Below are 25,032 nucleotides of genomic sequence, written 5' to 3'. Positions count from 1 at the left end.
TCAAAACAGCTTTTTTGTTGTCATCCGTCCGAGGTCACAGCTGCACAAATTCACTTATCACAAATCCCAGGCATGGGTGTAGTTCGGGCTACAGGCAAAGCTAAAGAGCAACAAGGTCAGGGCAACGCCAGGCAAGAGTTTGAAAAGCCTTACAGTATACAAGCTCAAATGTTAAAACTACAAATCACCCGTGAAGCATCCAGGAGGTGTGCTTGGAGAATTGATTTGAGTCTTCCTTATAATTTAGTTTCAGATATCTTTATGTGGGAATGAGTGTTGCTTTCTCAAGCTTCCTAAAAAATCCCACCGATCCACCTGTGAGGTTAATGGTTTGTCTCAACAGGAGCCTAATCTGATACGTAAATATTTTCGTCCAAAATTGTCTGTTAAAAATGAAAGTTTGAACTGTTCAAGTTACCAAACTAAAATGGTACAGTATATACTGTACAGTTGTAGTCAAAAGTTTACATACCCCAATGGAAATGTATAATTTCCAGAAATTTCTCGAAAACAAATAAATATAGGAAAAATCTTTTGTAGCAAAAGTTTTGCTTTTGTGGATGAGGAAAAAAAGTTACAAGAAATAGATGTCTACAATTATTTATTTCAGGAATTGTTTTGCAAAACTCCTAAAATTATTTGTTTTTGAGAAATTTCTAGAAATTATACATTTCCACAACTGTAGAGAGAGAGAGAGAGAGAGAGAGAGAGAGAGAGAGAGAGAGAGAGACGACACAGATGCACATCAGTTGTGTTTTATCGTCCTTATATTATGCATAAAATCAATCCCCATTATATATATGTAACAAATTAATGCACTTATCCGTCACACTTGATTTCCGACTCCATCACTAATTTCTGATACAAAGCCCATCTCTTCAATGTTAAAATGCATTTATCCGTCACAGCCCACGTTTTAGTTTGTTTTGTTTTTTTGTCGCAAGTGCAGATCTGTCCATTGCACATGGCTGTGTGTCAGGACAGTGTGTCAGCGCCATGCTCCAGGGCTGCAGACATAATGCAGCAACAAATAAACAAATGAGAAGAGCGATTCCAGCTACGGAAATGTGAAACAGTTCATCATGAAACAGTTCTAGATACTCTATGATGTAGTTTTTTGTTTGTTTTTTTTTAATCTGTGATCTTGCTTGTGTGCATTTTCATTTACAACTGCACTGTGAAATTAGAGCCTTATTGAGCTGCACATGCAATTTTGAATCTTTTCATAAACTGCATTGTCTTTTACGTTTTACACAATTCTGTGCATGGGTAACATTTAATTTTGCTATTGGGTCGTAATGTGGAATTTTACATACTGCTACAAATTAATACGTACCAGATTTAAAAGAATGCACTGTACAGTCCACGAGTCTACAGTCGTGTCTTTTGGTAAGTGATATTTTCAGAATTGTATCGTTCTGAATTAAAATACGGTTTAAAATATAATACTGTAACCAACTACAGTACATCTACATGGAAGCCTGTTCATTTTGAAACACAGTCCTCTCAGCTATGCATTTGACATTGTATCTTTTCTGTGTTTCATGAAAAAACAGACAAGGGTTGAAGGCAACATTTTATAGGGTTGGATATGTGAGTGCTGACTATATATATATATATAATCATGTGACTTTCAACCACAATGCAACACAGTGAAAAACAACCTACAAATCTGACGTGCACCTAAATAGTTGAATCGTAATTAGATTAATTAGTATTCATTTGTTCATCTAATTCTTCTGCAGGTAATAATTTAGCACACTCTGTAAAAAGGTTTCAATACAGTTTACCCCAAAAGAACAGCTACGTTTTGCTTTCTTGGTGATACTTTGTAAGCCATCACCAGAACGACGAAGACATTCAGTCAAGAATGCACATTGCAATAAACTGGTTTGAAACGCAATAAAATGAAAGTAAGTGAAAGATGAACACAGTCTTTGTTATCGCTGACCTGGTGTTCTGTTCTATATTTTATGACCTTGAAGTATTTTCTCATCTAATCCTCTTTCAAAACATATTTTTTGGGGGTTTTTTTGGGGGGCGATTTTTCTACTTTTTAAATCCTTTGTGGATATGTCTATTGAAAAGAAAAAGAACCTTGCCTGTAGGATTTATATGCAAATTGGCTGCTCCATTTTTCTTTTCACAAATCCTGAAGGATGTAGGTCACCATACGGTTGTGTTGTACATCTTTCTTGCTTCCTAATTGCTGATGTACTCTACTACCTACAACCATTATTCTTGAAATCCTGGGTGATTTTAACTCATGCTGTAAATGCAGTTGGATTTCTGACTGCTACTTCCCAGAGTCCTGAGTCTGTAGCGGTGAGAGTTCTAAAATTGAATGCAAGCTGCAGAACTCTTTAGGGCATCCTGGGTAGCAAACAGCATCCTGTGCTAAGGGCTCCGGATTCAGACCAGAAGTATGTCTAAAACACCAGCAGTTTGGCTTGAGAATGACATGTTGCAGAGCTGTGAGACATTTGTTCTCTCAATAGCTACAGTATGTATACAACAAAAATAGAGGTAGCATGCTATGATATTAGTCCTGTCCCCTTATGAAAGTTTACCATAGTAAAATCATAGCAAAGTGTCATACAGCTTAGTGAAAACATGGTAAAGCATAGGTAAGCATTGTAAAGAACCCGTATTTATGAACATAAGAGTGTAATACCTACTGGGGATCTAGGCTCCCCCGTTGCTAGACACTTAATATAATCATGAAATTTGCTCTCTCAGATTTCTGTGCATTGAACCTGTTAAAAGAGGTGGAGATCGTGCTAAACTTTTATTACAAGAGAAGCTTTCTGGATTCATACACTAAAAACCGAAGCTCCATTTGGTATGAATGAAGAACTGATCCTATCGTTTTTTTTTTTTTTTTGTTTTTTTTTGTGAATTGATTTAGATTATATTATCATTAAATTATGTATTATATTGTGTTCTTTTGATTGTTTAAAAACCTTTTTGATTGATATAATGATTTTGTTTATTGGAAACTATATAATTATGTATTATTTAGTTCATCTGTTTTGTTTAGTTAATACAATGTATGTGTTTGATTATTATAAATTGTATTTTATGTTATGTTAATTGATACCATCTTTAACTGATCTCCTAATTGAAGCTTAATTGACATCTTTCCTGACTTGATTATAAACGTGCTAATCATACATTTGATTCTTATTAAGCCGATATAGTTGAGTCTCTTTGTTCCTTTGTGATGCACTGATGAAAGCTTGATAGCCGCAACACGTCTGCTACTTTATCTTTTTTTTTCTTTTGTCACCTGCCTAACCATGTTTTAAACTAAAATAAAAATATAATTTTTTTAGGAGTGCTGTGTTTGATTTTCATTTGATTCCGGTCTTATTTAAGTTTCAGCACCCATTGAGAACTTTATTGAAATTGAGTTGAGCATGTTTGTTACGAACTTTTTGATATAGAACACTTCAAAAATATACCTGGGTTTGCAACAGACCAAGTGCCATGCCAGTGGTTGTCACGTTATGGTAATTAAGGAGGGCCTATGCTAATATTTTGGATGTCTCACATTTTAAGAATGGTACCATTAAAGAAAACATGCATTGCTTTAAAAAAAAGGTGTTTACAATGACTTTGAACTTCATTCATGGTAAAAGAAAGCCTTTAACTACCAGTACTGTAATTATTTATTTTTGTATACTTTCCAAACACAAGATAAGGCTTCATTGATTGAGCTGCAGAGAGAGTTCAGTTTGCTGCTGAGCTCTCTGTGGTTTTATCATTGACAGTCTGGAGGTGTGTATATCTCAACTATACTGTACTTGTAGTTTATATTTATACTCAATGTACAGTATAAACAGATTAGGTGTTTTGAGATTGTTTAGGAAGGTTTTTAAAAAGTGCTTTTGACAATCATGGGGAAGCACTGCTGTAGCTTTGTGCCCTTCACTTTTTTTTTTTTTTATTTTAAGCAACTTTATGAAGGTTACATTTGTGAAGTACTACAAAATTAAAATTGCTGAATTTTGTGTCCTGAATGGGAAAAAATAATTTGCTTTTGAGTAATTTTCGCGAACATATTTCTACATAAATGAAACACATAGGAATGACAAGGACTGGAAGGTAATGTATTGCTTGCAATTGTTTTAACAAAATGTACTGTCTGTTTTCAATCAAATCATCTTACAAAACCATCATTGGTGAAATTGTTATTAACCTATTATTATTACATTTCCTTATAATATCCCTAAAACATCTAACAAGAAATATGAAGAAATGCATTCATATTACAAGAAAATAAAAATGTTAATCGTACAAATTTGCATCGGCCGATTTCCAAAATCTAGAACAGTATAGTATGATGACATGCTTTCAACTATCTAAAAAGCAAAAAGCATTGTCTTAAATAGAACACAAACCCATAATTATGGGTACATGGCAAGTTTACAAATGAATTCCATTTTAATGATCTAAACTATGGCCGTATATATATATATATATATATATATATATATATATATATATATATATATATATATACAGTATATATGCTGCAATGTAGATCAATGGAATAGATTCAATGCACCCTGCAGTGTGAACTGAATTTAAAATGTGGTGGCAAGATACATTAGCGTCACCCAAATCAAAGTGAAAATAAAGTCTGAAAAAACATGTTATACTAATGAGAGGTAAGAGCATTGGTTATATAGCGTTACACATCCCCACATGTTGCTACAGCTGCTTAAATAGCGTACCTGTCATTTTTATTTTCATTGTTAACATCCTGACAACTTTTATAACTTTAAAGCATGTTTCATACAGGGTGCCATGTGTAAAAAAAAAGGCGTTAATATTCTTTTTTTCCAGATTTAACTTAAATCTTGTATTTTTTCCCCAGATTTATAAATGTTGTGAAAATAAATAAATATTTTCTTTTAAATGTGTACATTCAGATATAATTTATAAATCTAGTTACAAGATTTAACATTTAGCTAAATATTTAAATGGCCAGCTAAATCTGGAGTTTGTATGCAAATGAGCTCCGCCTGCTTCATGCTCTCACACAATTTGATTGGCTCTTGTAATGTTGAAATTACCAATTAGCATAACAAGAGCCAATCAAATCGTGTGATTTAGCTGGCCAGTTAAATATTTAGCTAAATGTTAAATCTTGTTAAGAGATATCTTTAAAACCCTCATTTTAAGATATCTCTAAATGGCGTACCATGCTAGCAAAATCCACATGGTTTCCATAACATTTAAAGATATCTGTAAATCAATTTGAGATATCTTTATTTCATTTTAGATAGCTCTAATTGAGTTATATATCTTAAAATAAATTTTAGATATCTTAAAAACTGTACAATTAAATATATCTGTAATTCAATTTGAGATATCTAGAAATGATTTAGAGATATCTTGAAATATTTTGGCTTGCCATATGGGACAGATCTCAAACCTCAGTGCACTAGAGCGGACATTTTGAAAGGAGCTTTTGTGTAACGATATATCCTTCGGCACCCCGCTAGTTACTCATTAAACTATTCCCAGGGCCTCAGGATAAAAGGAACACTGTTTAATTCTGAAATGTATTGCAAGGTGGTGTCAGTTAAAAGAGGATTTAAGGTGGTATTGCTGTGGCCAAAACAAGATCTACAACAGCCTTGTTCAATAATATTAATTATTAAGACTGCTGTATCTACCACAGTGGTTGTCAACTCCGGTCCTCGGGGACACCTGTGTCTTCTGGTTTTCATTCCAAATGAGCTCTCAATTACTTAACTGAACCCTTAATTGAACTAATAATTAGCTTATTTAAGTCTTTGTACTTGTTTTCAGCTCTTAAACAGTTGCAGATTTCAACTTAACTCTAAAATGTTATAAATAATTTGAAATCTGCAACTTTGTAGGAGCTGAGAACAATTAAAAATGTCCAATTACGCTAATTATTAGTTCAATTAAGGGTTTAGGTAAGTAATTGAGAGCTCAGCTGGAGTGAAAACCAGAAGACACAGGGGTCCCTGAGGACCAGGGTTGAAAACCACTGATCTAGAATATTACTGAGGCATGTACAATGCTGTACGTGTAGCATGCTACTTTATAAAATTCTACAATCATCACGCATAGAACCCAGACTTAAGATGCAAACTGCTTTATGGGAGTAAGAGATTTTTTAGCTTGCCGTAAAATTGTGCAGAAAAACGATGGGCAGTCCCCTGGGGCTGTTTGTATTTGACGTATCAATAGCTCTTTCACGATGACTCTAAGTGGACTTTTATAGTTTTCCATGTAAAATGAAATGTCTGTGGGCTGTGATAAATCATTTTCAGGCCTGACAATTTAATAAAGTTAAAAGGTTTCTGCAGTTATCAGCAGTGACAGGTACTTAAAAATTGTCATTCCTGGGTTTAAGATCATCTATCACGAGTAAAGCATTTCTTCCCTTGTTGTAATGTACCCCAAATGATTTTTATTTTAAGTGCTAATCAAGCTGATGAAAATGGGGGCTGGAAGTTAAGGTCTTGCATACTTTTTGTTTCTTTTTGAAAGCACGCTGTGTAAAGAAGGGCCAGGTGCTCTCACCCCTCCATCTCAAAGCATCTTCCATTGTGATTCAAGTACTGTACAAGCGCATGTCATGATTGTAGCTGAAGGCAAAGTCTTTTTTCAGAAATATGGTACATAAGCTCCATAGAAGAAAAGTAGTGTTTTTTTTGCGAGGTGAAAGCAGTTTTTAGGCTTGCTCTTGCTTGTATGTTTACGTTACTGCAGATAAATAAACAGTGGCGCTTATTTATTTAGTCAAGCGTCATCTGGCTTACCAAAGCCTGTGAATGCATCTTTGCTTAGGAAATTGTGTCAGGTCTACTTTATTTGCACCTTTTGTTCACAACAGTACAATGCAAAGGTAGTCTTTTACTCATATTACTTGTTTTTTATATGTGCCGTTGTACTACATTTACCATACACATATATACATATATGCAATCACTGTCTACATCTTCAAATTCACTGCAAGATGGCTTGAGTGACCTGCCAAAATCAGGATGAGGCGTGGTCTTACACTTTCTATCATCCTTTGAAAAAAAGAAAAATGATATTTGATTGATATTAAAAGAAAAAATATATATTTATAAACCAAAAATTGCTGTCCTGGCTAGAAATGTTTCTAAACATAACATATCTATATTAGATTTTTTCAAGCAAGAAGTCAACTGTTCCAATACTGAGAATAAAGCATGTTAGAAACGAATTTGGTATGTTTGATGTCACCCTGATTGCCACAGTCATGTTACATGTTTTTAATATACATGTACATTTACCATAGTTATGGTTCACCATGTTTATTTTAATATACTTTACCATAACACGTGGGACCCCAGAACATTTGAATATATGAATATAATTTGTGGGAAAACAGAAATATGTTTACCAGACACATATAAACAGATGGCATCACTGTCTACACCTTTAAATTTGGGTAGCGGTTTCTGCTTCAGAAGCACATTGGAAGTATTCCAAGATTGCTGCACACAGAACGAAGTAACTGAACTGCTGATCGTCTGCAGGTGAATGCTCACACTATTGAGTTTTCTTTGGTGAAATATGATTTATTTCTTAAATTGTTGTCCTGAGCTTTATTTCTCTCATTTTCCCGGTCTGAGCACACACAGTATACACACAGGCTTCACACAGAGCCCGACAGACAACCTACAAACATTTTAGACCTGCTTATATCTGCCTGCCTAATTACAGACAGGTGTGTCTCATTATATTAGAGCCAGGTGATTCTGCTTCTGGTTCTACTGTGTCACAGTGTATATTAATGTTGTTGTAATTTGGAACCGAGTTTAATATTTGAATGCACAGACATGTTAGCAATATTGTTAAGAAATATAATTGCTCAAAACATGTGGTTTTTGTAAGGCTACCAAATTTCTGGGAGGCTCAGCTGGGACACATGTGAGCAGGTGGGTGGGTGGGGGATCAGAGCTTTGTGAAGAAGAAATGAACTCCTTTGACCGGGATCAGAGCTGATTATTAAATTCACTAGCGGACCTAAATAAGCCAAAACCGCATATTCACAGCAACATTTCTTTGTAGTTTTTAGTGTTTTTGTTTTGCCTTTTTTTGTTCAGTTGTATGTCCCCCGTGTGCCACCATTGCTGCCAGTGTCACATTGTTTTTCATTTGTTTGAGTAAACCACCTGAGTGGCATTGTCAACGTCACCTCCTGTGTGTCTCTCCGGTCTGTCAGCGGATAACTCACACCCCCCATCACAGAGGGTCTGCTGTCAATGGCAGTGTAATACAGTATACAAGCTTTGTGTCGGGGTGGGTCTGGGTGCTTCTCCTTCTGTTTGATGGGGACGTCACTGCAGATAGTTGATTGCACTGCAGCTTTCTGAGGGCTCCCTGCTCTCCTCTCTCAGCTAGCTGGTAGTCTGACTGACATAAGAATTGAAGATTTGCTTGTAAATGAAATGAAACACTCTCATTGGCTCAGGTGGCATCATGATTTATAAAGACCTTCTTCTAGCACAGTGATCCCAATAAATGTTCAAATTTTTTTTGTGATTGCCCAAATAATGACACAGTAGTACTCAGCCAGCCTTCTGTATAGACAATATGGAACATTTTGTTAAAATGGTGTCTTTCACAGCTGGCAGCTAAACACACTGTAAACATGCTATTAGTTATATTAGCATTTAGAGGTCAGTTATAGATTATTATTTGCTTCACGTATAACATAAGATTGGTATAATATCATTACCTGATACATATAAATATAACAGTTCCAGAGGATCCCTAAACCTAAGAGTTACTAAAACAAAACCAAAACCATTATTAAGTTAGTGTTGCCACTCTTCACTTGATTAAGGCCTTATTAAAGTTGGTCCATTTCTTGTTTCGTCAGTGCATTGATGGTGAGTCATGTGACTATACTGCCACCCAGTGACAATTTTTAAGACTGCAGTCTCAACAAAACCAAAGCAGGGATTTCATGTTAGCGTCTTATTGTTTTTTTAACAAACAAACAAAAAAAGCAACATGATGCTTTTATAGTGTTATTGTATTAGTTAAACCTTTTAAAGTAGGGCTTCATTTTTTTGTTGGAAATGCTGTAAAAACATGGGTATAAAAGTTATTTTAAGGAAATAAAGCTTAAAGAATCTGGCACAAATGTATTGTGCAAAAATATTAATAAAATTAATTAATTAATTAATTAATTAATTAATTAATTAATTAATTAATTAAATTTTAATTTAAAAAATACAGTACCAGCTAGATTTATTATCAATATTTATTCAATCCAACTTTAAATGTTAATCTCAATATTGTACATAAATTCAACAGTAAGTACAATAACTATTTTACATATTTACAAAGTTGACAGTATTGGCAAGAAAAGTTTATCTATATCTTAAAACAGAAAGGTAATGCAAAATAAAGTAAAGCTAATTGATCTTGTCTAACACTGCAGCATATCCTTGTGTTTCTTATTCTAGAATGCCTGTAATCTGTTGGCATGACGATTTAAGAAAGACCTTTGGGGATCTGTGGTTTTGCAAAAGACATGGCAAGGGGTTTGTAACGTTTTTCATGAATGGAAATACAAACTGCATCTAGATTAGCAGACTTTAGCAGAGTCTCGGTTTCAAGCACTTTAATGTGATCCAAAAACAAAAAACAAACTAAAAAAAAAAACCACATTAAATAATGTAGATAACTGATCGTGGACTATATTGAACTGAAATACTGACACATTTATCCGATTCAAATTGAGCCCTTTCAGTTTATTTTTGTGTTGAAAAGTGAAATTGCAGACTCTCTTATTATTTTGTAAAGTGCCTTCGACTGTGGTAAATTATCCTGCAGGCGATGCCCACTACAGTAATGGGCATTGTTGCTAACCCAGTGATGCCACTTCAATCCAGTTAAACCCGTCTGAACTGAGTTTGAAGACACAGAAGTCCTAGGTAAAAGGAAAGAGCTTTTAAAGAAAGTACTGGCCGTTACCTGCCTGTCTCTTTCAAGCAAAAGATACAAATGCTTAAATTAAGCTGTAAATATGGACTCTTATCAAAACTTAACATTTCAATCATATCCGTCAGCTAAATGGCCAGTCATAGGCAGGATTCATCAGCAGGAATATACAGTTCCATTAAAAAAAAACTTTAAGCATTAAAAGAAATTAACACATACATAGTTTCATGCTAAGGCTGGGGCAGTGAATCAGCCTCCATTCAAGGATAAATAATACCCTATCCACACTAGCAAAATAATATGCGATCAATGCGCACTGAATCAGTGTGACTGCCATTCACTTTAGAATCATGTTTTCAAAACATGACGATCAGCAAATGTGGTATTTGTGTTTTTTTTAGTCGTTATCAATCCCATGGCTTGTAAGCGCTAAACGGCAATCCTATTTCCTTGATTGTATATGTGCATAACAGTTTATGTGACTACATGACAGTGTTATGGAAATACAAGATTTTGGATGACAAAAAAAAAAAAAAACGAAAGGCAGATTAATTTTAAGAAAGCACTGGCCTTAGCTGTGATATTCTATTTTAGTTAGTAAAGGTCACACTCATCAGATTTTACACATTCTTGATAGCTGCCTTAAAAAGATATATATATATTATACAACATAAAAGGTTTAACCTATTTTTTTTAGCGAGTACAATTAATCAATTATCATGACAAAGTTGTACTACATAAATTGAGCATTGTGACATGTAGGGCTGTTCATTATAAATTAGTTTAAGACAAGACCAATGAAAACTTTTAGAAGCACTGAATTTGCATTAGTAGAAAAAAACTGAACTGCATGAGTCATCTTTTTTATTAGCTTTTATGGGGGATATTTTAGTTAAAATAAATCTTAAAATTAGCGGAGTCCTTACAAGCTCTCAATCCTAACTGATAAGCATCAAAATGAGCATTCTAGCAATCACATGTCCTCCAATTGTATATAATGAAATAATAAGCAACACACCAGACCTGTTCTTTCTTTATTACAGACGATATAAAGAATAATAAACTACTGTTTTGGTGAATTTCAGCATTGACTGTGTCAGTATATAAAATGGAGCTGCTTGCTTTGCTTGGCTTGTGGTTGTCAGTGACAGCAAGAGTTTGTCCAAATTTAACCCAGGCCAACTCAATGAGGTTAAACAAATTAAAGTGAAAACACAGGCAATTTTTGGCAGAGTTTTGTAATTAACACTTTGAAAAAAACATTACCAAATTATACCCTATATCTTATGCATTTTATGAAACAAAAAATATATAGTTGTTCTCAATGTTGTATTATTAAATCTCAGAACACATGTTACTGCCATAGTTCTGTCTTCTCCTCTTAAGACATTCAAAAGTAAAAAAAAAAAAACTTCAAACAGAGGATATACAAAAATAATGGCGCGGACTCCATTTTTAAACAAAGAAATAAATTCAGAGACCCTTTTCATCTCTTTCAGTTCTGTGGCAGCACAGTAACTGGCACTAGCAACTTTTGGTTAACTTTCAAGTTACCTATTTACTAAAATATAAGAACACCATGTCTTCAGAGAAACTTCCAAATGTTTCTCCCTTAGAAATAAAAATCCTTTTAGAATTAAGACACAAGGACTAGCCCCACTTTACAAAGAAATTGTAATCAAAACTGGAAATTAGTCTCATATTTTTCTGAGACCTTAATATATTCGTAATAAGGATTGATGTTTTTGCATTGATTTGAAAAGTTAACTTTTTAATTTGTATTTAATACTGATAAACTTCAGTTGTTTTTTTTCCATTGCTAAAGCTCTGCAATATATTTAAATGTTACATTTACAAACATAAACTAGTAAAATAAGAAAACATTCATCCAGTGGTGACATAAACAATTTTCATGAACCCCTTCTGCTTGAAAAACCTGAACTGTAGCAACGATTTCCATTGTTATACAACTCACTGAAATACTGAGGGATTCATTGAAATGTATGGCACTTTTCAGTACCACTAACCAATGGTAACCATTACATTTATGTATGGTTAACCTCCAACCTTTATTCATGTTTGCTGCAATTGCTTTTTTGACATTACAACATGCAAAGTATGCTTTTATTTACACTGCAAACAGAGTACCACTTTCTGGTGTTAGTCCATAGCTACTGTAACTTTTTATTTTCATCTTGTAAATATTTTTGTTGTTATTTTAAAACGTCTGTAACTTGTTTAAAAGGCTGCTTCAAAATAGTGTAACACTGTTTTAGTGCCATAATTCACACTGTTACTAAGTCTTAACTACAAAACTCTATGTAATGTAATAGAACAAGCAAAACCATTGTCTCTAATTGCATACAGTAACTGCATGTGCAGTAACAGTGTAATTAATGCACCTTCCCCCCCCCCCCCCGTGTCTTACATACGTTTTCATAGTATTTAAAAAAAAAAAAAAAAGCCACATGCTGTAGTCACAGTAGTACATTTGGAAAGTTGGCATTAGATGAACTCTATGATAAAATCCATTTGCAATTTCTTAAAGTTTATACTAAAGATCCTGCTCTGCTCTGCGCTGGTACCATGACGGGCACAGCACCCATTCTCTCTAGCGTGGCCTGGCTGACAGCATAAGAATGCGTGTGCTGCTTGTGTTGTGGCTGGGGCTTCAAGGTTATTGAGCCGTTCCCCCGGACGGCGGCCTGTGGAGAGGGGGCGGAGTTTGTGGTGACCACGAGAGTCTTGGGTGACGGAACTGTATGGCTGCCATTGGCGTAGGCGGGCCGGGCAGGTGAGGCCCCCGTGTGGCTGGAGAAGGTCTTATGTGTGTCTCCGTTATAGCGTGTGTAGGAGTTGGTGTCGTAGCTGGGTTTGGGATTGTGCCAGTAGCGACTGTTGTATGTGTTTGTGGACGTCAAGGTGTCGTTTTCTGAAGAGGAGGCATCGGCATGGAATGCTTTGACAGAAGGAGACCTCTTCGGGGGCAGGTCATCTTCCCTGGAAGGAAGAAATAAAGGAAAACATAATAGCACTGCTGGCTAAATTGCTGGCCTTTATACAGGCTAACTGAAGCACTGTTCTATAATTTATGCTTGTATTGTACGATATACATGTTGTATAGCTCCCACTGAGACTGAAATGAATTATTTGACTGTCTGCGAGGCAATTAAAAAAAAGGTCCCTGCATTTCTCAAGCAAAAATGGGCCAACTGAATTGGCCCAGAGCAATTCTCGGGTTAACAATTTGAAGTCTCTCATTATAGTAGGCTCTTTTTTTTGTTATATGAATGCATTTATTCATATTTCTTGTTAGATGTTTTAGGGATATTATACATTTTCCTCAGGAAATGTAATAATGGGTTAGGACAGGCGTGTTTAACTTAATTTCATCAATGACGGTTTTGTAAGATGATTTGATGGAAACGGACTGTACATTTTGTTAAAACAATTGCAAGCAAAACATTACCTTCCAGTCCTTGTCATTCCAATGTGTTTCATTTGGCTGAGGGGCACTTGGCACCTTTTGTGTAGAAATAGCTTAGCGAAAATGACTTGCAGTCAGCCAATGTTGTTTTTAGAGGCAAATAATGTTTTCCTACCACAGGACAGTACTTCACAAATTGAACTTTCATAAAGTTGCTTTAAAGAATCAGCAATCAGCCCAGGCAGCACATTAACACTCATTAAATGCCAACATCATGGCTGCTTTTTCCTATTTATTTAACAAACATATTCATTTATGTTTAAAATTGCCTGAGAAAGATTCAGGTACCTGTTACTGTATTTTGGATAGGTATATTTAATGATATCTAAAAAAAAAAATTGTTGTAGGGGTGGGAACAAAAGAGAAGAGAGAATAATTAATGTGTGGAATAGTTCACCAGGTGGGTCTGTGGCTGTGTTTACAACAACTTTTGGCAGGCAGAGTGGAATGTATTTGTTTCTGTTGTTGACGTCATCAAGTCGTCATTGTACTATACTTTCTCTACATTTTGGAGCTGCATGTTCAAAGTGAGGAATGTCTAGTGGTGGTAGGCCAGTGCCAATTTGGTATGAGTCAAAATGAGTCAAATTCCAGGGACAAACTGAAGAATCATCATCTTTAAGAGACAGAGGTACGCCTCCTTATCTCCTGTAATCCCGTTTCAAATCCTGTGTTAAGAACTGCTTATCGCACAACTTCAGAACAAGTAACCCAAGGGCCAATAAAAAATGCCAACCAGGGAAAGGGCACAGCCTAAATGCTTCCAAGGTATTTCGCAACAGACTTTCCTGAGTAATCTGAAAAAAATGTAATCTGTTCATAGATTTATTTAAAAATAAAAATGACAAGGAGATATCCACACCTCCAGACTGTCGCTGATATTAACTACTGAAATCTCAACAATAAGCAAACTCTCCATGTAGGTCAATTGATAAAAGCTTTGCTTGTGGTTTCAAAGATCGTAGCATCGTATCCCATTGATGGAAGTTTATAGAAATCCCATTAAAGAGAAAAGTGCTTCTCTTTCTTTGAAAATTGAATTAACTAGGAGTTAAGAATCATAAATATTTTACCGGACACATTTCGTTTCAACATGAAGTTCATATTACAGTGAGGCTATGGATATTGATGGTGGCATTGCTTAGTGAAGGGGTAAAAAAAACTATATATTAATAGTACATAGTTAAAAAAAATAAGTTAAATGGAATAAGTAGTCGCAGTAGCCTATTGGCCTATAAATAATTACATTTAACCATCCTCAGAGATAAATTCTACCTGTATTTAAACATGTCTTGTATTGTGGTGTTCAGTACTTGTGTTATTGTGTTGAGTATAGTACAGAACATCACCCGTTCTATTTCTTAATGGGTACTTCTCACGGAGCTGTGGTCTAACTGTCGTCTAGAGCACTCAAGTTCTTTGTGTGACACAGGCCCAGACTGACCTTACAAAAAAGGCATCTCTTGGGTTTGAGTCCAGGCCAAGGTTACATAAATTAAAGTGGCTGAAAATGGTTTTAATCTCAATTTTAATGCCAGTTCTTATGCTGAAATGATGAAAAGAAACGGAAGGGGGATAGATTTCAGGCAGAACAGTCTGAACACAGCATCCTGAGATAGTGTATCAGGTCACAAACTGAACCTGTGTTAGACAGGATTATGTACCAAAGGGGGACCGTTCTGTAGGAATTCTTATCATGGTATACTTTTTAAAAAATCCAGTTTTAGCCCACAGAAAATAAATCTAAATAATAATAATAATAATAATAATAATAATAATAATAATAATAATAATAATAATAATAAAAATAATAATAATCTCTTAGTGCTTAAATAATGTCATGACAGCTGTTGGTAGTTATGTAACAGGCAGTGTTGTGTCATACCCTGCCGTTACGGATTCTGTCCAGTCCCCCCTGTCGGCAAGATGAGATGAGGTTAAAAGCTCTGAAAACCATGGATGCAAAGGAGCCTGGTTCTTTTGCATTGTGGTTAAGACGCTCGCTTTCAGTGCGCAGGGTAGCCGGTTGTGCCCAGCCTCCGTCCTGTTACAGTTACATTTCAGGCCCTTGTTGTTATTGTTATTTTTTTTTTATGATCTCCTTTATTTGGAAAAACGATTGAATGTGCAACTAAGATATACAGTAGCTGTGTTAATCTTCTGGAGCCGTATTCACAAAGCTGACGTAAATCTAAGACCAAAAAATGGGCTTAAGTCGCTTTTGCTGACTGTCTTAAGTCCATTTCACAAAAACAATTTTCTGGGGGGTCTTAACTTAGACCAGCATTTCTGTCCTCGCACAACATCTTCACTGTCTTCCACTCAAGAGAAAGCCGTCGCCTGAGGGACAGATTGATCATTTTGATAATTTTGCTTCTTCACTGGGACTTCCAATAACATATTCAATATTGTAATAATAAATAAAAAAATCACCTGTAACAAAGCTGGAATTGCATTGTTTCGGTTAGTTGATGGAGGTAGATCGGTATGTAAAATATTTGTTTGGGTTTCAATTGACCGTCTTTTAAAACAGTATCGGCTTCTCAATTCAGTATCGCATAAAACTTACAACGGGGTTCCCCTGTCTACAAAAACACGTGTAGGGCAATTCTCATCTGGATGATCATCGTATAAATCATATACTATCACCAGTCGAACCATGGCAGGAAAAAAAAAATGGCAGATCTGGACTTAAGCCTCCTTCAGGGTAGTCTTAAAGTTAAGACCTTACTTAAGACCAAAATTCCGTTAAGACTGGTTGGTGAATAAGTCCAAATTGACGACTTATGACCAGTCTTAGACTTAAGTCAGCTTTGTGAATACAGCCCCTGACTACCACACAAAAAGACATTTGTGTTCATCCTGTGGACATTGTTCTATTTGAATATTTGTTAAAGCTTTTTACAAACACATATCATCAAATTATTAATATAATCAAAGAAATAAACACTCAGAAATATGTAGCAACTGGAGAGTTTACCACACCATGTGTTGTCAGTTTCAAAGCGCTGTCCAATCCTGACTGTTGAGACGAGGCATTGCATTACCCCGTGCATCTTTACTATAAACCCATTAAACCTATCTGGCTGCAGCATCATACAACATTTAAACTTCTCAAAGAGATCAACACAGGCCAAACAGAGGCAGTGTGTTTTTTAAAGAGGCCGCACTCTGTGAGAACCTTTAAGTTTCACAATATGACGAGACTTCTCAAACACAAACTGATAAACCAACCTGATCTCATTGGGGATTTCGTCTTCCTCATATTTGTTTCTGTTTTTCCAGTAGAAGAAAACAACAACAACCAGGAGGAGACAGATGATGACCGCGAGGACTCCTGTGGCGATCGTACCGGCGATTATCCCCACGCTCTGAGGCTGGGCTGCGGGAAGAAAAGAAAGGGACATAACATTGTTGTTAGAAACTCTTTTTTCATATCTTTGTTAAGCATATTGTTTATAAAAAAAACAAATAACGTTTAAATGAATCAACCAAAGAATCACGACGGCACATTCCGTTTTTTTTAAATGTAGTAAGTTACTAAAGGACAGGCAGCCTCTTATATAAAAAGCGCACTGCAATTTATTAAGTAAATTAATGCAAGGATTGCTAACTGGCCTAGTTTCCAGATTCAGTTCAATTTATAAAGATCTACAGTTCATTAGCATCCTTAACATAATATAGAGGTGGTGACTAGCTTTATATTAATCTTATTTTATTACAAACTGATGGCATCTATCATGCTGCTACTGTAGCTGACAACATATAATAAGTGGGTGAGAGAGGATCTGACACCTCCTGGTTACCTTCCAGTCTTGGCTCTGCGTCAAACACTGCTTGAAGACTGCTACTTTAACCCCCCCCTTAAACTGCCTTGGACTAAAAACCTCCATCCTGTGTCTTGCAGTTTCCTACTGTCCAGCAGTACTCACGCGCAATGACCTGCATGTTCAGGAGGCAGGTACTCTTCCCAATGGCATTGGAAGCCGTGCACTGGTACAGGCCGGAGGAGGCAGTGCTGATATTGCGCAGCATCACCGTCCCCTGCATCTGATCTGGAAACAGAATCAGGATTTTCAGATCAAACCCTTTGGAAGAAGAAGACCACACTAGGCCATGGCAAATTAAAGTTTCTGTGTGCTTTTTCCTTTTGTGTTTGTTTGCAATTGGATTTTGATGGATTTTGTAAAATGATCTAGTATTTAAGTTTTCTCATTTTGACCAGTTTCTTATATGTTTGCTTTCTAGACAATATGGTCCAGTTCTAGACCCAGTAGTCCTGTTCTTCAGTACACTGCTGGATGTGGAGCATTCATAAACGCCACTCCTCGCGCTCTTCCTCTTTGAAACCGCTTTTTACCAAAAAACTCCTGGGTTTGACACCCACAATTTGTCCCACCGAAGCATGAAAAAATACTGATTGACCAAGCAAAATCCATGATTTTAAATTTGTTTTAGTGTAATCTGGGGCTATTTACACAGGTATTCTTCACCAGCTTTACACACTTTGCATTCACTCCTGCATGCAAGAAGCAGATGAGCTGCGTTTCCAGCCTTCCCTGGAGTATTACACCTGATATTTACCTGGAAAACTGGGACACACATTATTTTTTCAATATACATTGACGCATTTGATATAAAATAAAAATAAAGGGCCTTATACATGCATAACTAAATTTAATAATTGCCACCATAAATGATAATTCATTTTATCTGATCAAATGATATCAGTGTTGCCTCATGTAAGGCTTTTGAAGGCAGACAACCACTTTGTGTGTTGAGCTTTCTTTTTATTATAAAGCACATGGAAAAGCAAAGGGAGGAAAACCCACCAGACTGCTAATTTACTCACAAAGACAAGCAGTAACTGCACGTGTCCCAGGACACACACTTGGGTGGGTGGGTCTTAACATCCACAGCTACTGACTCGACTAAAACTACACTTCATTTACCAGCAAACGTAGGGCAAAATGGCACTCCTGCTGACTGGATTTGTATACCTTGCATCGCCGTCGCTGGCAGTTTGGGTACAGAGTCCAACTTCTCCCAGGCGTAGGTGGGCGTGGGGATGCCTTCGTCAGAGTTACACGCCAACATGACGTCACTGCCGATATCCAGAGTCCCCTGAATCCTGCAGGAGGGGATGGAAGGTGGTACTGCATACAAGAAACACAAACATACGCATTCATGATTAAGGATTTCACCCAAAAAATAAATAAATAAATATAATAATAATAAAACAAACAAACAATTAAAACTAGCAAGGAACTCATTCTTCCTGTGTCTTTGAGTCAAAATGCATTTGAAACTGCTTTTCAAATACAGCAATCACAGGCAGTGTACTGGACGTTTTAAAGGTAACCAAAATGATCTCCTCTTCAAAAGAATGAAACTAATGTTGAAATAAAATAACTCCTATGTGATTGCTTACCCACCGCAGGGTCGGACGTTCAATTCCCCTTAACTTCTGATTCTGAACTAATATGAGTGTTAAAGTGGCTCAACTGTGGCTGTGAATGAGTAACCAGTGTGGGCCTACTAAAAAAAATCATAATTTAAAAAGCTTTATGTTATTCAAGACCTCACATAGGGGCCTGTTTGACAGCAGCAGCAGAAATAGCCTTTATCTTGTGTCACAGTTTGTGTACCTAAAGATCTCCTCTGAAACACAAAGAGCTGCCATTTACCAAGTACAGTGAGTCCGATAACCCCAATATTCCTGCTCCCTCTGTCCGGCATGTTGTTAACCAGGCACTGGTACGTCCCAGTGTCCGACAGCTGAGTGTTGTTGATGAAGATTGAGGCACTTGTGCTGGGCATCATCAAAACAAATCCGACTCGCCCATTAAACTGGACAGCTGCGTTAAACACTTGTCCACCCTGGTACAGGATCACCTACAAAATGAATACCAGAAAATAAGAAATTACAGTGAAGAATATTTACCAATACTTATGTTATGATTGTGAAGGGGCTTTTGGTGTTATGATATGAGAGCTTGATTTTCCTGGATGGTACTGTAAATCTAACCTGGCTGACTGCAGATGGTAAAAAGAAAACAGCCCCATTTTCATTACTTTAAAATGAGCGTTACTCCAAACTCATGCCAATAGCTGTAGTGCCTAAGAAAGTACAACTACTTTAATTTGCATTACAGAAAAGCAGATATATAGAAGGCATTTTAAAATTACAAGACCTAATTAAGAAATATATAGCATGATTTTTACGCAGCCACAAAGCAACGTATAAGCCATAATGTATTATTAAAGTCAAACTTCTAAAGCCGAAAAAGAACATGCTCTCAAAAAAAAAAAAAAATCAATAACTAAACCACAGGACGTACAGCCAACACATTACTGAGATTGCCTAGAGGAAGAACACAGAAAGAAACTAATAACATCAAACATCTAAAGAATAGACCTTTTCTTTTGAGGCATTTAATACCTTCCCTACCTTGTGGCCTTTTAAAAAGATGTATCTGTCGTTCAATAAAAATGACAACAACAACAATTACCGGTAGATGGGAGTAAAGTCAAAGTTCAGACAAAAAGAAGGCGACATGTCTTTATTCACCAGGGAACAACTAAACAAACAAAAGAAAAGCCAATAGGGTTTTTAAGATGACTCAACGAATTAAAAAAGCCAATTACCTTACCATACAATAACTTACACACTATGGCCCAACAAGGTAGTATTCAAGTACACATTGGGAAGGGAGTTCCAGTATTCTGAATACTGTGCTTGCATGACTTATCTCCTTCAGGCCCTGGGGCCGCAAATGTGGTCATGTTGCTCTTGGGTTTACTTTGCAAACACAGAATATAGGGAGAATTAGCAAAAACATGTACATGCATTTCCACTCAGAGACTTAATTCAACGAGGGGTGTATTACATATCATGTTCCACTAGAGGGCAAAGGACGCCCACAAAATAAAGGTGGAGATTTCACAAAAATATCAGTGGGACACAAGACACCCACTAATACAGACATACTCTCCAGAATGCTTAATTGTCTATTTTTGAACGTATATTGGAAAGAAAGAAATGTACTCTTGGTTTTGTGCTTGATTGTTTTAATTAAAGTATCGATAAACATCTGATCTTCCACAGGTACAAAAATGGTTTGGTTTGTTTATGCATTGTTTTATACATATTTTTGAGGTATATCAAGGCCATGCTGTTGTATTTTATAATTTTACATAATCACAACAAAAAAAATCGAATGGATTGACTTATCATCTTCCCTTTTCCCTGGACAGTTGCCTTACATGGAAAAGAAAGCTGAGAGTAAAGCAGGGCAGCAGTGTGGAGTAGTGGTTAGGGCTCTGGACTCTTCATCGGAGGGTCGTGGGGTCAATCCCAGGTGGGAGACACTGCTGCTGTACCCTTGAGCAAGGTACTTTACCTAGATTGCTCCAGTAAAAACCCAACTGTATAATGGGTAATTGTATGTAAAAGTAATGTGTAAAGAAATAATGTAATTGTATGTAAAAATAATGTGGTATCTTGTAACAATTGTAAGTCGCCCTGGGTAAGGGTGTCTGCTAAGAAATACATAATAATAAAGGCTTGGACAATATCAGTAACTCTGAAATGTTCTATTCTTTTCATAAATATCTACTCCGATATTAAAGGTGGTTCCTTTTTTACTACTGTCAACTGGTGTACTTAGTTCACACTCTGTTGTACAGTATATCTAGCAACTGGAATAGATTATACAGTATATAACAACCCTAAACACAATCCCAGTTGAGTACGAAACAGGATAATTTTGCATTAAGCAATACAATCTAATGAACCCGGATTTTACTGTGGTGGTTATGAAGATTCTGTAGCACATACAAATTGATACTGCCTGGAGTGGAATTCAATATATGTGATTGTTTTTATACATTCCAAGGGTTCTGGAATAGAATACATATCAAAGACAGGGGTGGTTTAATATTCTATCCAGAGTGGATGTACCAGCAGGTGGTGAAATACATTCTCATGAATAATGTAATGAGATTTCCGTTTGTGTTTCCCTTTCAAAAATTTGCACACCGCTGTACAGCAGCATTGCTCCAGGGGTTACCCATTCTGGTTGGGCTCCTGTGAATAAAAACGAATGCATCCTGTCTTCCACACTGTATTTGTTTGATTGCATGGGTTATCACATCATTGGGTACCATGGTATTGTGTTTTTTCTTTTTTCTGTTTTTCTTTTCTGGGTTGTGGATCAAGGGCTGAATGGCTATCACAATCTGTGGGTAACTACAGTACACACAGAGACCTCTTAATGAAAAGTTTAAATATGTCTCATAAGTTAAATAAAATAAATGCCTAAACCAAATCAGGAATCAATGAGGTTTAAGAAACTGGTTACTTGATAGCACAGGTGATGCTAAGATTCATGGTGGCCTGTTTCAATTACGTTTAAAGTGGCAGATCTAAATACTGCCACGCTTTCATTCTATATTTCTGCCACTGCTGTTCTCCCCAAGGGCGATTCATGAACCCCCTTGATAGCATCATCTACTTCAGTGCTGGTTTACATCTGTTGTAAATATACCCTGTGGTCTTTCTCAGCAGAGCTGTGCTGATTGTGTTGCTGTATCTGGTATGGTTAGGCTCCTTCCTCCCTGAGCATGACCTTCAAGATGAGTTGGATGAGTAAGCAGTTAAACAGGGAATGAATGAAATTCCATCGTTGTTCAGTTCTTTGTGTCCAGGACTCGCTGTTTTTGTTCGTCAGGCAGCAGAAGCATGATTGTATTGGTTATGGATGTGATGATATCAATCCTTTGGGTTCTGAGCTATCCATACTCTGCTAATAAAGGACACCATTCACTAGGAACAAGAGTAGCACACTTTTTAATTAAATGGTTACAAAGCCCCATTGCTGCTGTTGTCAGTGGCAAATAGGAGAAGTTCTGGGATCAATTAGCTGAGCCAAATTGACTCCTCTCATTTGTAACTGTTCTTATGTTCTTATTATAGAATTTCTGAAGATAGATAACTGTATTTAGGTTAGTTTGGTAACCAAGTATGGAACATTTTTGTTGAGTGATAAGATAAAAGGAGATTGGTTTTTATCCAAGGCCTACCTGTTGACTAAATTACTGTACTATATTTACTGGTACATGCTTTTCAGCCACTAACTAGACAGTAACAATTATATACACAAGCCCTGTCTGTTCACCTAATATCAAAGTACTCTAATAATGCAGTAATACTGGCTGTAAATAATACATTGCAGTCATTATTATTATTATTATTATTATTATTATTATTATTAGTTTATTTAGCAGATGCATTTATCCATGGCGACTTACAGAGACTCTCTACAAGGCAGACACAGCTATCTGCTCACTAGCCAAATGAAAGTACTGGTAATACAAATGTAGTTTGGCTACAACATTATTTTGGAATGTATTTATTTAGCGGATTCAGATATACAAGCGCGTTTAAAAAAAAAAAAAAAAGAAAAAAAGCAGCAAGAAAAACAGGTTGCAAGGAAAGCTGTTAACTGAACATACTGTGAAGGATTAAAATGATGTTAATTTCTAACAATAGTGTGGTAGACCACACACAGGCCAAACCAATCCAGTGCCTCAGCTAACTATATGAAAATAACATTGCATGGGGAGTCCCAGGCTAAGACTCATGTGTTTCTAAATTATGTTTTTTGACTCCATTCATGTTGGATTTGAGTATCTAAAACGTCCGTACCACCCTCAAAAACACATTCACTGATGAAAATTCTGTTACCGTTTGGACTTCTGAACGAAATACCCAGGGGTCTTTGTTGCATTATGTACTGTACAGGAAGTCTTGCCAGGACTCAGTATAATTTGCATACCGAGCGATACGTAGCTTATATAGCTGGCAGATCCCATCCTCTCTCAAGCTAGAGGTAGGGGATTAGGGTGCAATCTCTTCTCCCCATGGCATTGGTTTCAAACCAACTACGATTTATCAATCATCCCCCAGCCAGACAGACCGTGCCTGGTCTGCACATTGTGTGATGATAACGGGATATTATACAGTATGGGGTGTTTGTTTCCTTCTCTCTGCAGATCATGCAAAATGTGTTTAAATTCAATAATTAAGCAACCTGCTGGGTTCATATCCCCGATGAGTGGTGAAATACCTAATATCACACTCCTAGAATGATAACAACGCACAGCGCTGTCCTTTCTAATTGAGTGAAAAGTAACTGAAACATTGTGCTCAAGAGATAGAGAAGAACAGATTACTAATGTGAGTGTGTCTGTGTGAAGTGGCTGAAACTGGGCAGAAACATGGCGAATGAAATTCAGTGTCAACTGAAGTGTTACATGCCGGTCACAAAAATGTAAGATCCATATACCAAATGGGGGGTAGATAGAGGATATGTCATGAAACAACAGGAATTACAGTATTCATGGGCAGGTGTAGCAATATCCTTCCATGGCTTACAGAAGTGCATTCTTCATACCCGGTGTCTTGCAAAGTTTTTTTATTCCTCTATTAAAATAGCCTCGATTAAGTAAAAATGTAGAATAAAGTTTAATTTCATCTTAAAATATTTTGCATTTTGAGAATATCAATTTTCGTAAACAGTGTTTGTTTTAAATAATACGCAGCATGCTTAGCAATAGAATGGATTTGCGGTGCAGTACGTCACAATGGAAAAAAAATAAGATCACACATTTTTCATAACATATCATAAAAAACACCAAGAGAAAGACATCCGTGTTGTGACAGTAAAGAAAAAAAAACTATGAACATTAAATTTGAAGCTGATTACTCTTTAAGGTCCTCAATTCAGCAATCACAATGTAAATGTTTCATATAGATGTGTAGGGAAACAAACATGATGTAGTCTTAGACTGACACTTACTCTTGCAGCTTTATAAACCAGGCTGGATTTACACTGTAGTCACTATATCTCAGTGCCTTGGGATCACACTGGGATCGTTTTAAAGTTTTACCACTTTGCCCAAAACCATTTAAAAAGCAACCTGTGTTCTTCCTGTAGGATGTAGGCTGTATGAATTCTGAGAGAGACAGTGGAAGGATCCCAGCATGCACTGCAGTGTGAACCAGGGGGACTGGTTACAGAGCTGATCTTTCTGCCTTGAAATTTCAAATGACTGTTTAGAATACAAGTTCATAGTGCAGAAGATTCACGCACTATGTGGATCATGTAAACACTGTATGAGGCAGGTGAGTTGGCGGTATTAGTTAAAAAAGCAAAGATATAACATAGTTTGAAATAGTTTGTTGTTTCCAATTTTGTGTTGGGATGTTTAGGTTGTTGGACTATAGAACTATCTAGTTGATTTTGGGCTGCAATATGCTAAAATTGAACTAGGTGGAAGCACAAACTATACCAAGTTATGAACCTGTATTATAAAACACTTGTAATGTTACCTATCATTAATTTTGCTCTACACCGGTTATTTTCATCTTCAAATGCACAACAGCTTAAACAGCTAGTTTCACAGACGATTAGCACTCGTCTTAGATTATCTTAGTTAATTTAACATTAGGTAGTCCATGATTAGTGCTTATTGGAAAGAGTTCACATCAAACGATCACATAGAATAGA

The 25,032-nt window shown here is 36.3% G+C and overlaps 1 protein-coding gene across 1 annotated transcript in view; it reads right to left on the bottom strand.

Annotated features, from left to right (window-relative positions):
* Window positions 1–9,275: 9,275 nt before the first annotated feature.
* Window positions 9,276–25,032, bottom strand: part of LOC131737713 (immunoglobulin superfamily member 11-like) — an 80,329-nt gene continuing 64,572 nt past the window's right edge. Inside the window, exons 3-7 of the mRNA XM_059028419.1 lie at window positions 19,147–19,354; window positions 18,460–18,615; window positions 17,392–17,514; window positions 16,694–16,841; window positions 9,276–12,972 (exon numbers count right to left, since the gene is read on the bottom strand). Coding sequence (XP_058884402.1) covers window positions 12,522–12,972; window positions 16,694–16,841; window positions 17,392–17,514; window positions 18,460–18,615; window positions 19,147–19,354 — 1,086 coding nt within the window. The 3' untranslated portion in view covers window positions 9,276–12,521. The remainder of the gene's footprint in view (window positions 12,973–16,693; window positions 16,842–17,391; window positions 17,515–18,459; window positions 18,616–19,146; window positions 19,355–25,032) is intronic.

This window comes from Acipenser ruthenus, chromosome 8 (genome assembly GCF_902713425.1).
Source record: "Acipenser ruthenus chromosome 8, fAciRut3.2 maternal haplotype, whole genome shotgun sequence".
In the NCBI taxonomy this organism is placed as follows: Eukaryota; Metazoa; Chordata; class Actinopteri; order Acipenseriformes; family Acipenseridae; genus Acipenser; species Acipenser ruthenus.
This window is presented reverse-complemented; position numbering and strand designations above follow the sequence as displayed.